The sequence below is a fragment of the Rhinoraja longicauda genome, chromosome 31 (assembly GCF_053455715.1).
Source record: "Rhinoraja longicauda isolate Sanriku21f chromosome 31, sRhiLon1.1, whole genome shotgun sequence".
Lineage (NCBI taxonomy): Eukaryota > Metazoa > Chordata > Chondrichthyes > Rajiformes > Arhynchobatidae > Rhinoraja > Rhinoraja longicauda.
In genome coordinates, this window is record NC_135983.1 from 21,533,524 (window position 1) to 21,549,464 (window position 15,941).

The 15,941-nt window shown below is 50.7% G+C and overlaps 1 protein-coding gene across 1 annotated transcript in view; it reads right to left on the reverse strand.

The window, feature by feature from the left end:
- Positions 1–15,941, reverse strand: part of notch1b (notch receptor 1b) — a 118,742-nt gene that overhangs the window by 58,839 nt on the left and 43,962 nt on the right. The window contains 3 exon segments of the mRNA XM_078426366.1: positions 882–1,004; positions 11,844–12,182; positions 14,078–14,343. Of these exon segments, the coding sequence (XP_078282492.1) occupies positions 882–1,004; positions 11,844–12,182; positions 14,078–14,343 (728 nt within the window).

The following is a 15,941-nucleotide window of genomic DNA, read 5'->3' on the forward strand; positions in this document are numbered from 1 at the left end:
GGCCCGTACCCCAGTGAGGGTCAGTGTGTGTGTGTGTGGGGCCCGTACCCCAGTGAGGGTCAGTGTGTGTGTGTGGGGCCTGTACCCCAGTGAGGGTCAGTGTGTGTGTGTGTGGGGCCCGTACCCCAGTGAGGGTCAGTGTGTGTGTGTGGGGCCCGTACCCCAGTGAGGGTCAGTGTGTGTGTGTGGGGGGGGGCCCGTACCCCAGTGAGGGTCAGTGTGTGTGGGGCCCGTACCCCAGTGAGGGTCAGTGTGTGTGGGTCTCATACCCCAGTGAGGGTCAGTGTGTGTGTGTGTGGGGCCTGTCCCCCAGTGAGGGTCAGTGTGTGTGGGTCTCGTACCCCAGTGAGGGTCAGTGTGTGTGTGTGTGGGGGGCCCGTACCCCAGTGAGGGTCAGTGTGTGTGGGTCTCATACCCCAGTGAGGGTCAGTGTGTGTGTGTGTGGGGGGCCCGTACCCCAGTGAGGGTCAGTGTGTGTGGGTCTCATACCCCAGTGAGGGTCAGTGTGTGTGTGTGTGGGGCCTGTCCCCCAGTGAGGGTCAGTGTGTGTGGGTCTCGTACCCCAGTGAGGGTCAGTGTGTTTGTGTGGGTCTCGTACCCCAGTGAGGGTCAGTGTGTGTGTGTGTGGGTCTCGTATCCCAGTGAGGGTCAGTGGGAAGAGAGGATTGGGGCAGGATTTCTACAGCCCGCCACCAGGCCAGGTGAAGGTGGGACTTTCAATGCTGGAGTGATGAAATCCAAAGATGTTCGAGGAGTTTGGGAGCGTTTTTATCACCAAGAAGCCTCTTATTCCTGGAGTGAGACTTTGAATTAAAGTGGATGTGCTGTATTGACAGCCAGCCCAGCGGGCTTGACCTCCGGCACTATGTGGCAGCACTTACCTGTCCACTCCGGGGTGCACTGGCAGTTGTAGGTGTTCACCCCGTCCACACACAGGCCGCTGTTCTTGCACTGGTGCTCCGGGCAGTCGTCCACATTTACCTCGCAGTGCTGGCTAGAGAAACCTGCAATCCTCAAAGGAGAGAACAGTCAGCAGCGCTGAGAGAAACGGGCCTCAGGCGCAAAGTGCCTCCACCGGCTGCTGGCCCCTTGTCAAGAGCTGCCAAGATGACATTAGTCTTGAAATTCAATTCCACAGGACGGCGTTGTGGCTGCCAAGAAGGTTTCACGCATCTGACCAAGTGCTGAAACTATTGTCTTCCTGCTTCAGCTGATGTGCGGTGCTGGGGTGACAGGGGGCTGGGGGGGATCAATGGGTGAAGGTGAGTCATTGGCGTACCTGGCTGGCAGCACCTTGCAGGGGCTGCACTGGGCAGACCACCTTGACCCAGGAGTGCCCAATGTCGGGCACTGCCCACTCAGCGCTCTGTTACATCCCACGCAATACAAGGGTCCCCTGGTTACAGAAAAACTGACTTATGAAAATCTAACTCTAGGCAAATTCCCCCAGACTCGGCTGCCCGTAACACACGCCTCTACTAGGAAACAACAAGAGATCGCCCACGGAAAGAGCCAGTGCCCACTCCCACTCTCCTTCAGGTAGAATCAATCGTCAAGACCCCCGTACCACCTCTCACTCACAAACACGCACACACTCCCACACACACGCACACAGACACACTCACGCACAGACACACTCACAAAGACACACACACACACGCACGCAGACACACACACACACAGATACACCCACACACTGACACACACACACACAGACACACACACAAAGACACACACACACACTGACACACACACTCACACGCGCACACACACTCACATGCGCGCGCACACACACACATAGTCTGACGCAAAGACACACACACACACACTGAGACACACACTCACACGCGCACACACACACTCACATGCGCGCGCACACACACACACACATAGTCTGACACAAAGACACACACACTGACACACTGGCACACACACACTGACACACACACACACACGCACACACACACACACATACATACACACACACACACACATACACGCACAAACACCCCTTCCTTTATTAAACTGCTAGTAATATCCTCACAGCTCAGCCCATCAGCCCCCAGTCACTCCATCTGGGCAGCACACAGTCAAGCCTCTGTCAGCATCCCTTGTGGGTACCAGCTCCTGTCAGGCTGACCTTCCCTGTGGCTCTCTGCAAATCAGTCCCCAAGAACCGTCAAGGCTAAAGATTTCACGTTACACTTTTGGAGAAGATAGTTTGTTTGCGACTAATGGTCAGTTTACGGGACAATTCTCAGGAATGGACTCCTTGCACCACCATGGAATCCCTGTACCTCAATAGAACCATTTCTCTGACAATGACGTATTAGCATCAAGATCACAAGAGAGGCTGATGGTCAGATGTCCCACTGAGACGTTAAACAGCCTCTCTCATTTTAGGGAACAGAGGGGACAAAATAATGTTCCTTAAGGGAAGAAAATTTGGGTTTGCGAATGCACTGGACAAGCCAATGGAGCAGTGGCTGGAGTCAGGGACATGGGTTCATATCCTATCATGGGAGCTGGGGGGTGGATAAATTAATAAATCGATAGGGTAGACAGTTTTGTGTGGCAATCTAGGGGGGCAAAGTTGAAGATGTGTGGGGCAAGTTTTTTTTAACACAGAGGTTGGTGGGTGTATGAAACGAGCTGCCAGAGGAGGTAGTATAAGAAAATAACTGCAGATGCTGGTACAAATCGAAGGTATTTATTCACAAAATGCTGGAGTAACTCAGCAGGTCAGGCAGCATCTCGGGAGAGAAGGAATGGGTGATGTTTCGGATCGAGACCTTTCTTCAGACTCAGATGAAATCAGTCTCCAAAGACGTACAGGGTATGTAGGTTAATTGGCTGGGTAAATGTAAAAAATCGTCCCTAGTGGGTGTAGGATAGTGTTAATGTACGGGGATCGCTGGGCGGCACGGACTTGGAGGGCCGAAAAGGCCTGTTTCCGGCTGTATATATATGATATGATATGATATGATATGATATGCTGCCTGACCCGCTGAGTTACTCCAGCATTTTGTGAATAAATGCCAGAGGAGGTAGTTGAGGCGGGCACTATAACGACATTTAAAATACATTTGGGCAGGTACATGGATGGGAAAGAGGAATACGGCCCAGGTGGGACTAGTGTTGAGAGGGCATCTCGGTCGGCAAGGACAAGATAGGCCGAAGGGCCTGTTTCCGTGCTGAATGACTCCATGACACTGCGACTCTACACAAAGAATGGTCAGTGCCTGGAATGCACTGCCAGGGGTAGTGGTGGAGGCAATGCAGGGACTGGAGGGATATGGATCACGTGCAGGCAGAGGAGATTAGTTTAACTTGGCATGATGCTGGGCACGGGCATTGTGGGCTGAAGGGCCTGTTCCTGTGCTGTGCTGTTCTATGTTCTATGTAATTTGCTGTCCTTCCCTGATCTTGTTCAAAACGTGACTTCAGTCCCACTGTGCGCCTTATCCTTACTGAGCTGACAGTGAACCGTTTGGTTGCGTCAATAGGAATGGACAACTGATGTTGTTGACCTTTCCTGCAACACCCATTTCCTGTGGATGAATTAATAAATAGACTTCGACAAAAGAACGTAGTTTGCGGTTAAACATTCTGTTGCCCAGTTTTGATGTAATTTGTCCTTTTCTGTTTCGGAGTATCTTGTTGTGGATCTGCAGGAATCTGTTGTATGTTTGTGTTGTATCGTGTGCATGTGGATATGTGTCTGTTTACATCTGCATGCAAGAGTATGTGTGTCAACCTCCATGTAATGCTGTGTGTGTGTGTGTGTGGGTGTGTGTGTGTGTTGTGTATGAGTGTGTTTGTGTGTCAGTGTTTGCGTGTCAGTGTCTATGTGTGTGTGTCAGTATCTCTATGTGCATGTGTCTCTATGTGTGTGCAAGTGTGTGTGTAAGTGAGTGAGTGAGTGTGCATGCATGTGTGTGTATGAGTGTGTGTGTGTCACTGTCTGTGTGTGTGTGTGTGTGTGTGTGTATGTGTGTGTGTGTGGGTGTGTCAGTGTGTGTGTGTGTCAGTGTGTGTGTGTCAGTGTGTGTGTGTGTGTCAGTGTGTGTGTCTGTGTGTGTGTGGGTGTGTGTCAGTGTGTGTGTGTCAGTGTGTGTGTGTGTGTCAGTGTGTGTGTGTGTGTGTCAGTGTGTGTGTGTGTCAGTGTGTGTGTGTCAGTGTGTGTGTGTGTGTGTCAGTGTGTGTGTCTGTGTGTGTGTGGGTGTGTCAGTGTGTGTTTGTGTGTGTATGTGTCAGTGTCTGTGTGTGTGTGTGTATGTGTGTGTGTCAGTGTGTGTGTGTGGGTGTGTCAGTGTGTGTTTGTGTGTGTGTGTGTCAGTGTGTGTATGTGTGTGTGTATGTGTGTGTGTCTGTGTGTGTGGGTGTGTCAGTGTGTGTGTGTGTGTATGTGTCAGTGTCTGTGTGTGTGTGTGTATGTGTGTGTGTCTGTGTGTGTGTTAGTGTGTGTGTGTGTATGTGTCAGTGTGTGTGTGTGTGTATGTGTGTGTGTCTGTGTGTGGGTGTGTCAGTGTGTGTGTGTGTGTGTATGTGTCAGTGTGTGTGTGTGTGTGTGTGTCTGTGTGTGTGGGTGTGTCAGTGTGTGTGTGTGTGTGTGTGTATGTGTCAGTGTGTGTGTCAGTGTGTGTGTGTGTGTGTGTGTGTCAGTGTGTGTGTGTGTGTGTGTGTATGTGTGTGTGTCAGTGTGTGTGTGTGTGTGTGTGTGTGTGTGTGTGTGTGTGTCAGTGTGTGTGTATGTGTGTGTGTCAGTGTGTGTGTGTGTGTGTGTGTGTGTCAGTGTGTGTGTGTGTGTGTATGTGTGTGTGTCAGTGTGTGTGTGTGTGTGTGCGTGCCAGCGTGTGAGTGAGACAATCCCATAAAAAACACAAAGATTTAGATACAATAAGAGAATGAAAGAAAACAACAATTTGTGCCTCTCACTGCATAACAGGAAGCTGCACTCTGCAGAGTTCAGAAACAGGAAGTTAACTTGTCAAAGCCCAAATTTCCTGCCGTTTACATCTTTAACCCCTGATTGCAACGTTCTAATTCTTCCTCAACTTATCCTGGCTCGAATCAGTTCAGAGCCTTGTGCGGACTCCACCTCTTTCTTCTCACTCAGTATATAAGTTTGTCTCCACCGTCTCCAAGCTGCTTCTCTCATGTTGGAGTCCACAGACCAAGCAACAAGCTTGAAGTGTCAACCAGCATCTTCGGGTCCTTTGGGCTGGTCAGTCATTCCGGGAGATGGAGGCTGATTGTCTACCCTGACACCATTGTGCTGCACTATCAAATCCCCATCAAAGATCCTTCCCGAGTTGCAGCAAGAATGCGAACAGTTCACAAGTCTATTCCTTTTTTCCAGAGATGCTGCCTGACCTGGCTGAGTTACTCCAGCACTTTGTGCCTCTCCTGATAAAGACGTTGCTGATAAAAACAGCAAAACAATAAAGGCACTTTGCTTATAAATAGTACCTTAACACAGTAGCATGTTGGAATGCACTTCATGAAGTTATTATCGAACTGCACTCGTTTCTGACTCATATCAGGAAACGTGAGGACAGTAAAGGGGGCCAAGAGTTTAGCGGAGGAGAGCCTTGGAATGGAGAGAGAGGTTTAGAGAAGGCATCCTAGAGTTTAAATCTTAGCAGATGAAAACACACGATCAGTGCTGGTGCTGGTGCTGTTAAAATCACGAATATCTGAGACTGGAATTGGAGCTTTTTGAATTTCAGCTGCTTGTGAGCCTGAAGGAGATTTTAGGGGATTCAAAAACATGGAAGAGGATTTAAAAATGAAGACATAGCAATGTCTTCATTTTAAAATCCTCTTCCATGTTTTTGAATACCCTAAAATAGGGATATAAAATATAATAATAATAATATAAATACATAAATAAATAAATAAAATGATATAGATAATAATTAAAATATATAAAATAGGGATATAAAATATAATGATAATATAAATAAATAAATAAATAAAATGATATGTATAATAATAAAAATATATAAAATAGGGATATAAAATATAATAATAATATAAATAAATAAATAAAATAAAATAAATGATATAAATAATAATAAAATATATTAAAAGGGATATAAAATAGGGATAAAATAGGAATGGGGACCAATATAGTCCAACGAGCAAAGCTTCTGGGTGAGACACCGACCGGCAGCAGGGTGTACTGGGTATTTGAGATGGCATTTACATGGGAGTACAGGGGATGGCACGGCACGGTGGTGCAGAGGTAGAGTTGCTGCCTCACAGCACCAGAGACCGGGGTTCCATCCTGACCACGATCTCCGTATGTGCAGAGTTTGTACCTTCTCCCCGTGACCCCCTGGGTTTCCCTCAGGTGCTTCAGTTTCCTCCCACATCCCAAAGACGTGCAGTTTCGTAGGTCAATAGGCTTCTGTAAATTGCCCCTCGCGTGTTGGACGTGACATTGGGATAACGTAGAACTAGTGTGAACGGGTGATTGATGGTCGGCGTGGACCCGGTGGGCTGAAGTGCCTGTATCCACACTGTGTCTCTAAACTAAACTAAACTAAACCGGGGAGCCAGCCAGGAATAGCAGTGAATAGCCCTCGTCCAGAGGCAATGAGGTCGCAGGAACATGGGGAAGTATCTGGTTGTGGACTGCCCACCTTGCCCTTTGTATTTGAACTCTGCCACAGCTCCGGAGCTGAAGACTGAGCGATAGGCACAAAGTGCTGGAGCAACTCAGTGGGCCAGGCAGCATCTCTGGAGAAAAGAGATGGCTGACGTTTCGGGTCGGGACCCTTTTTCAGGCTGAAAGTAGAGGGGAGGGAACTGGAGGTAAGCAAAAGTCAGAAAAAAGCAGGGCCGGCAACAGACGACTAAGGAAGGGTGGAGCCCACAATGGTCCATTGTTGGCTGGGGAAGAGGGGTTTAACGGAGGGATACCAGGATGCGACTCTCCCTACAACAGTGCGAGGAGCACTTTCACCAGAAGGACTGCCACCGTTCAAGATGGCTCAGCATCACCTTCTTGAAGGCAATTAGGGATGGGTGATTAAAGGGATGGGTCTGAAGAAGGGTCCGGACCCGAAACGTCACCTATCCATGTTCTCCATGGATGTTGCCTGACCCGTCTAGATACTCCAGCACTTTGTGTCTCTTTTTAATGGTTAATCAATGTTGGGTTTGCCAGCAATGCTTCCATTTTATGAATAATCTCTGCCCGATCCCTTTTATTTATGAATGTTGGTTAGGGTTGCCAACGTCCTCACTCCCAAATAAGGGACAAAAGGTGGCGTCACCGCCCCCGCGCCCCACGTGACCTCACCCAGCCAGCAGACACGGTCTCCCGGCCGCCATTGGTGGAGCGGGAGCACGTGGCCGCTGGCTGGGTGAGGTCAGGTGGGCGGTGAGGTCACCCGTTGTCCCTTATTTGGGAGTGAGGAAGTTGGCAACCCTACTAATACGGGACAAGTGCGGACCCGTACGGGACACACTAACTTAGCCCAAAATTCGGGATGTCCCGGCTAACACGGGACAGTTGGCAACCCTAGTGTTGGTCCCCTTCGTTAGTTCCAGACTCGTGAGGAGAACCTGGAGTACTGTGTGCAGTTTTGGTCTCCAAATTTGAGGAAGGATATTCTTGCTATTGAGGGCGTGCAGCGTAGGTTTACTAGGTTAATTCCCGGAATGGCGGGACTGTCATATGTTGAAAGACTGGAGCGACTAGACTTGTATACACTAGAATTTAGAAGGATGAGTCATAGAGTCATAGAGTCCTACAGCACAGAAAGAGGCCCTTCGGCTCATCGTGTCCGTGCCGCCCGTTACCAAACACAGTCTAATTTTAATCCCATTTTCCCGCATTTGGACCGTAGCCCTGAATGTTGTAGCATTTCAAGTGCCCATCCAAATGCCTCTTAAACGTTGTGAGTGTTTCCGCCTCCACCACCACCCCAGGCAGTGAGTTCCAGACTCCAACCACCCTCTGGGTGAAAAAGTTCTTTCTCACATCACCCCGAAACCTCTTTCCCCTTACCCTGTATCTATGTCCCCTCGTTGTTGAACCTTCCACCAGTGGAAGAAGTTCCCCGCCATCTACCTTATCTATGCCCCTCATGATCTTGTACACCTCGATCATGTCCCCTCTCAGCCTTCTCTGCTCCAGGGAAAACAACCCCAGTCTGCCCAGTCTCTCCTCATAGCCGAGGCCCTTCATCCCTGGCAGCATCCTGGTGAATCTCCTCTGCACCCTCTCCAAAGCTATCACATCCTTTCTATAATGTGGTGACCAGAACTGTACACAATACTCCAGCTGTGGCCTCACCAGTGTACTGTACAATTCCATCATTACCCCCCTACTTTTATATTCGATGCCCCGGCTAATGAAGGCCAGTAACCCATATGCCTTTTTAACCACCCTGTCCACCTGTCCTGCTGCCTTCAAGGACTTGTGTACCTGTACTCCAAGGTCCCTCTGTACCCCTGTCTTCCCTAGGGTCCTTCCATTCATGGTGTACTCCCTCTCCAAGTTATTTCTGCCAAGTTATGAGAGGGGATCTTATCGAAACGTATAAGATTATTAAGGGGTTGGACACATTAGAGGCAGGAAACATGTTCCCAATGTTGGGGGAGTCCAGAACCAGGGGCCACAGTTTAAGAATAAGGGGAACAGAGATGAGGAAAAACTTTTATAGTCAGAGAGTTGTGAATCTGTGGAATTCTCTGCCTCAGAGGGCAGTGGAGGCCAATTCTCTGAATACATTCAAGAGAGAGCTAGATAGAGCTCTTAAGGATAGCGGAGTCAGGGGGTATGGGGAGAAGGCAGGAACGGGGTACTGATTGAGAATGATCAGCCATGATCACATTGAATGGGAGTGCTGGCTCGAAGGGCCGAATGGCCTCCTCCTACACCTATTGTCTATTATCTATTGAGTCTGCCTGCTTGGTTTATGATTGCCATCAGACTGGATCCCACGGTCAAAGATCTAGTACCTGGTAAATACAGAGGTGGGTCAGATCAACAGCTTCCAACGTCAGGGCTGAGCTTCACAAAAGAGTTAGGAGAGCACAAAGCAGGACACCACGATAGCTTGCAGGCAGGAATGGGAAGGGGTTGCAGAGAAAATGATGGATGGCTTGATCGGAGTAAATATTAATGGGCTTGGCAGAAGGCTTGGCAGAGCCCACATGTGACAAGTAAAAGGACCAGGGGCAACATCAGAAGGATTGCCAGGATGGTGGCTGAACGAGAGGGCATTAGCCACAGGGAGAGGTCGGACAGACTAGGATCGTTTTCTCTCCCAAGTTTGAGGAGAGATCGGATGGAAATATACTGTATATAGACAATAGACAATAGACAATAGGTGCAGGAGGAGGCCATTCGCCCCTTCGAGCCAGCACCGCCATTCAATGTGATCATGGCTGATCATTCACAATCAGTACCCCGTTCCTGCCTTCTCCCCATACCCCCTGACTCCGCTATCTTTAAGAGCTCTATCTCGCTCTCTCTTGAAAGCATCCAAATTGGCCTCCACTGCCTTGTGAGGCAGAGAATTCCACAGATTTACAACTCTCTGACTGAAAAAAAAAATCCTCATCTCCGTTCTCAATGCCTACCCCTTATTCTTAAACTGTGGCCCCCGGTTCTGGACTCCTCCAACATTAACCTATAAAGTTAGAACAGGCAATGATAGGGTAGGCAGTTTTTTTCCCAGGGTATTAATGTCAAAGATTAGAGAGCACAGCTTTAAGGTGAGAGAGGCAAAATTTAACGGGGCAAGATTTTGCCACAAAGGTTGCCGGGGACACGTGACCATGGGTGGTGGTGGAAGCACATACGATGGGGGCATTTAAGAGGCTTTTAGATGGGCACATGGAAATGCAGGGTTACTGCAGGGGGTATGGATGATGTGTAGGCAGAGGAGGGTAGTATATCTTGGCAGCATGTTTGGCACAGACATTGTGAGCCAAAGGGCCTGTTCCTGTGCTGTAGTGTTCTTTGTAAAATAAATGAGATTATTTTATTCCGTGTGTTGATCTACAACAGGTTACTTCCATTGTGGTGGAAGCAAGTCTAACAATAACAATGGGATTGTGTAAATATTAGAAAGGAACAGATTTGTGCCGGAAAAGGCAGAGTGGTTGCGATGAATGAACCCGGGGGGGGGGGGGGGGGGGGGGGGGGGAAGTGGCCTCCTTTAGTACAGCAAGTGGACAAGTCCGTCCAAAAACGAAAAAGGGTCTCCACCCGAAACATCGCCCATCCCTTCTCTCCAGAGATGTTGCCTGCCCCCACCGAATTGCCACGGCATTTTGTGTCTATCTTCAATGTAAAAGAAACGTTCATTTTGTACACGAGCCGCTTCTTGGATGCTCAGAGTGACGCGAGGCAGAAACATTTCCCCACTTCCAGGTTCTAAAATAAGGAAGGGAGATTTCCTTCCCCTGATTTCCCTTGAGCCCACGCCACAGTTGGACTCGATGACCACCGGATTCTCATCAACGCTGCTCGGGGCTTGAACCCGAGGTCGAGGAGGGGGTGAGGGGAGACGCGAGGGGGAGAGTGGGAGTGGGCGAGCGAGCGGGGTCCGTCGGCATTCCCTCCGCTCGCCCGCCTCGTGCCCGCGCCCGTCTGCAGCCGGAGGCACTGCAGGAAGCTGCGACCCAGATGTTTCCTGCCAGATTAGCGGCTTCAATCACAGCGCTGTGGGAGAGTGGCACAATGAGCCCCTCTTGTCCCCACCCCCCCCCCCCCCCGCACCCCCCCCCCCTCCCACCGGTCTCACTTGCAACAGGACAGAGTCTACAATATCAAACCTTTCCCAGCCCTCAATCTCCCGTGCTATATATAGCCCCTGGAGCTCACTCCCAGTGGAGACCTGGCCAGGTTTTACACACAGATCCCGAGAAAAAGTTATCCCATCACGAGCATTTTTACATCAACTTCACAGAAACGCCTTTTTGTGACGGCTGTCCACGCAGAGAGGAAACCCACATGGTCGCTCTGAACTTAGCCGAAAAGCAGATTGGAAACAAAATAATGTTTCTTTGTCATTTGAATCCCTCCTCCGGATCCGTTTAATGTACATTACACGTGGGGGCAGGCTCAGGAAACCTGGGGCAGGCTGGGCGCGGCACGATCGTAGAGGTGCTGCCTCACAGTGCCAGAGACCCGGGTTCGATCCTGACCACGGGTGCTGTCTTAAGTAGTTAGTACGTTCTCCCTGTGACCACGTGGGTTTTCTCCGGGTGCTCTGGTCCCCCCCCACATTCCAAAGACATTCAGGTTTGTAGGTGGATTGGCTTCGGTAAATAGTTGCTAGGGTGTAGGATAGAACTAGTGGGCAGGTGAACATTGGTCAGCGCAGACTCGATGGGCTGAAGGTCCTGGTTCCATGCTGATCATAAGTTCTAGGAGCAAAATCGGGCCGTTCGGCCCATCAAGTCCCCTCCACCATTCAATCATGGCTGATCTATCGTTCCCTTGCTATTCCATTCTCCTGCCTTCTCTCCATAACCCGACACCCGTACCAATCAAGAATCTGTCAATCTCTGCCATAAAAACATCCATTGACTTGGTCCCCACAGCCTTCTGTGGCAATGAATTCCACAGAATCACCACCCGCTGACTCAAGAAATTCCTCCTCACCTCCTTTCTAAAGGTCCGTCCTTTTATTCTGAGGCTCTGGTCTCTGGTCCTAGACTCTCTCACGAGTGGAAACTTCCTCTGCACATCCACCCTATCCAGGCCCCCCCCCCCCCCCCCCTCCCCCCCCCACCTCATCCTTCTAAAAGGGGGATTATACAAGCGGTATCTCTGAACCAGACTATCGCAGGGCAGGGAGGGCAACACTTACCGGGGATGCAGGCGCAGTCATAGCGGGCATCGCCCAGGGGTCGGCAGGTGCCCCCGTTCTGGCAGGGCGAGGGCGCACAGGGCACGTAGAGGTCCTTGCAGTGGCGGCCGGTGTACTCGGGAGGGCAGGTGCACTGGTAGGAGCCGATCTCGTTCAGGCAGATGCCACCGTTGTGGCAGGCCGAGGGCGAGATGCTGCACTCGTTGACGTCCTTCTTGCAGATGGGCCCGTGGAACCCCGAGGTGCATCTGCAGATGTAGTGGCCTTCGAACACCACGCACTGCCCGCCGTTGGCACAGGGGTTGGAGGCGCACGGGTCTGCCTGCTGGCACTGCTTTCCTGGGCACCGACCGGAGCAAAGCAACCACTTAGAGTCATAGAGTCATACAGCGTGGAAACATGGCCCATCGGCCCAACTTGCCCCAACGTCCCAGCTACACTAATCCAACCATAGACAATAGACAATAGGTGCAGGAGGAGGCCATTGGGCCCTTCGAGCATGTACGCACCGCCATTCAATGTGATCATGGCTGACCATTCTCAATTAGTACCCCGTTCCTGCCTTCTCCCCGTACCCCCTGACTCCGCTATCCTTAAGAGCTCTATCTAGCTCTGTCTTGAATGCATTCACAGACTTGGCCTCCACTGCCTTCTGAGGCAGAGAATTCCACAGCCTGCATTTGGTCCATATCCCTCCAGACCTGTCCGATCATGCACCTGTCTATCCGTTTCTTAAACGTTGGGATAGTCCCAGTCTCAACTACCTCCTCTGGCAGCTCGTTCCACACACCCATCCCCCTATGTGTGAGAAAGTCAGATTCCTCTTAAATCCTTTCCCCTCGATAGACACAAAAGGTTGGGAGTAACTCGGTGGGACAGGCAGCATCTCTGGAGAGAAGGAATGGGTGACGTTTTGGGTCGAGACCCTTCTTCAGACTGAAACGTCACCCATTCCTTCTCTCCAGAGATGCTGCCTGTCCCGCCGAGTTACTCCAGCATTTTGCGTCTATCTTCCGTTTAAACCAGCTTCTGCAGTTCCTTTCTACACAAATCGTTTCCCCTCCACCTTTAGTTCAACACCAGGCCAAGAGCCAACAAAGCTCCACTTCCCTCCTCTGGCCCATATACACTCTTGACATTCAGTCACTCCATCTACACACTGAATGCCTCATATCAGTATCTCCACTCACCCACTGCACCTCCCCCCACAGCCCATCAATTTGCCTAACCATCAAATCCTCCTGGGGACAGTAAGGCCATTCAGCCCATTGAGACATGACAGCTTTTAATTCCACCATTGTCCCAAATAGGTTCATACATGAATAAGTTCTAGGAGCAAAATTAGGCCATTCGGCCCATCGACTCTACTAAGCCATTCAATCATGGCTGATCTACCTTTCCCTCTCAACCCCATTCTCCTGCCTTCTCCCCATAACCCCTGACACCCGCACTAATCAGGAACCTGCCAATCTCTGCCTTGAAATATCCATTGAAGGCCTCCACAGCCATCTGTGGCAATGAATTCCACAGCCTCTGACTAAAGAAATGTCTCTTTGTCCCCTTTCTAAAAGTATGTCCTTTCATTCTGAAGCGTGGCCTCTGGTCCTAGACACTCCCACAAGTGGAAACATCCTCTCCACATCAACTCCATCCAGACCTTTCAATGAGGTCCCCCGCATCCTTGTAAACTCCAGCAGGGCAGAAGCTTCACCCAATCATTCCCGGCATCATTCCCGTAACCCTCCGCTGGACCCGCTCCAAGTCTACAACTTCCAGAATTCTTCAGACAATCCCATAACAATGAGGGTCAGTGTGTGTGTGTGTGTGTGTGTGTGTGTGTGTGTGTGTGTGTGTGTGTGTGTGTGTGTGTGTGTGTGTGTGTGTGTGTGTGGCCCGTACCCCAGTGCGGATCAGTGTGTGTGTGTGTGTGTGTGTGTGTGTGTGTGTGTGTGTGTGTGTGTGTGTGTGTGTGTGTGTGTGTGAGAGAGTGTGTGTGAGAGAGTGTGTGTGTGTGTGTGTGTGTGTGTGGGGCCCGTACCCCAGTGCGGGTGTGTGTGTGTGTGTGTGTGTGTGTGTGTGTGTGTGTGTGTGTGTGTGTGTGTGTGTGTGTGTGTGTGTGTGTGTGTGTGTGTGTGTGTGTGTGTGTGTGTGTGTGTGTGTGTGTGTGTGTGTGTGTGTGTGTGGGGCCCGTACCCCAGTGCGGGTCAGCGTGTGTGTAAATGTGTGGTACGTACCTGCCCAGCCAGGGGGGCAGCGGCACTTGTACTCCTGGCGGCTGGTTGTCAGCTGGCAGCTGCCCCCGTTGTGGCAGGGGTGGCTGAGGCAGGCGTTGTCCTGGGGGGTGAGACACAGGCGGTCGGTGTACCCCAGCCGGCAGCTGCAGCTGTAGTCGATGGTCTGGCCGTGGATGACGGGGTTGCACGTGCCCTCGTTCTTGCAGGGCGAGCTGAGGCAGGGATTGTGGAGCTGACACCGATCTCCCAGGTAGTCAGGGCTGCACCTGCAGACGAAGATCAGAGCCCGGTGTCAAGAGCCAAGAGTGTTTCACTGTCATACGTACCGACAACGGAGCAAAGAAACCATAGAAAAATACACCTCCTCCAACCTCATCTATTGGTTCACCTGCACCTCCTCCAACATCATCTATTGTACCCGCTGCTCCATATGTCAACTTCTCCACATCGGCGAGACCAAACGCAGGCTCGGCGATCGTTTCGCTCAACACCTTCGCTCAGTCCGCCTTAACCAACCTGATCTCCCGGTGGCTGAGCACTTCAACTCCCCCTCCCATTCCCAGTCTGACCTTTCGGTCATGGGCGTCCTCCATTGTCAGAGTGAGGCCCACCGCAAATTGGAGGAACAGCACCTCATATTTCGCTTGGGCAGTTTACACCCCAGCGGTATGAACATTGACTTCTCCAACTTCAGATAGTTCCTCTGTCCCTCTCTTCCCCCCCCCCCCCCCACTCCCAGTTCTCCCACTGTCTTCTTGTCTCCTACTACATCCTATCTTTGTCCCGCCCCCTCCCCTGACATCAGTCTGAAGAAGGGTCTCGACTCGAAACGTCACCCATTCCTTCTCCCCTGAGATGCTGCCTGACCCGCTGAGTTACTCCACCATTTTGTGTCTACCTTCATAGAAAAATAGAAAATAGGTGCAGCTGCAGGCCATTCGGCCCTTCGAGCCAGTTCCACCATTCAATACGATCATGGCTGATCATCTAAAATCACCCTGGTCACCCTTATCACTTGATTCTGTTGGCCCTAAGAGCTATATCTAACTCTCTCTTGAAAACGTCCAGTGAATTGGCCTCCACTGCCTTCTGTGGCAGAGAATTCCACAGGCTCCTTACTTGCTGCAGCATTACAGGCCTATGGACACAATGCAGCCAGATACGGGCAGCATGGTGCCACAGCGGTAGAGTTGCTGCCTTAATACACATGGATCAGCGCAGTGCAGGAACGGGCCCTAATGTCCATGATGCCAAATTAAACTAATCACATCTGCCTGCACGTGACCACATCCCACCATGCCCCACACACACACACACACGCATGTCCACGCGGTTACCCAATGGGCTGAAGTACCCATGACCTTGCTGTATCTCTATCAGACAGTGTGATCCTCAAACCCACAACCACAACACCTTCTCTCGCCTACTAATTGAATTAGCGGGTATTAAATGTGTTTAAACCAGCATCTGCAGTTCCATCCCACACATTAAATGTGCATGGTACTTAGGAACAGGCTTCTCCCCAAGGGAAGCGTGTTAGAAAACAATTTAAGGACCAAAGTGTTTTCCACAACCTCCATTCGAGAGGGAGATGAGAAATCATCTCCATTAAACCAGCTCCGCCTCACGCTTGCTCCAAGGCACACATGAACTAGAGACTCCCAACACAAACACCCAACCTTGCTGGACCATTAAATGAAAACAAGCCCATTTGGTGACCTCCCCTCCCCCTCCTCCTCCCCTCCCACACCACCATCCATGTCCCTTACCCTGTAGCATTCACACATGGCCCATGGCTTATCTTTTGAGCACAGAAACAATAAACATGTTGGGACCTGGGTGTGAACAGAGGCCCCTCTTCAAA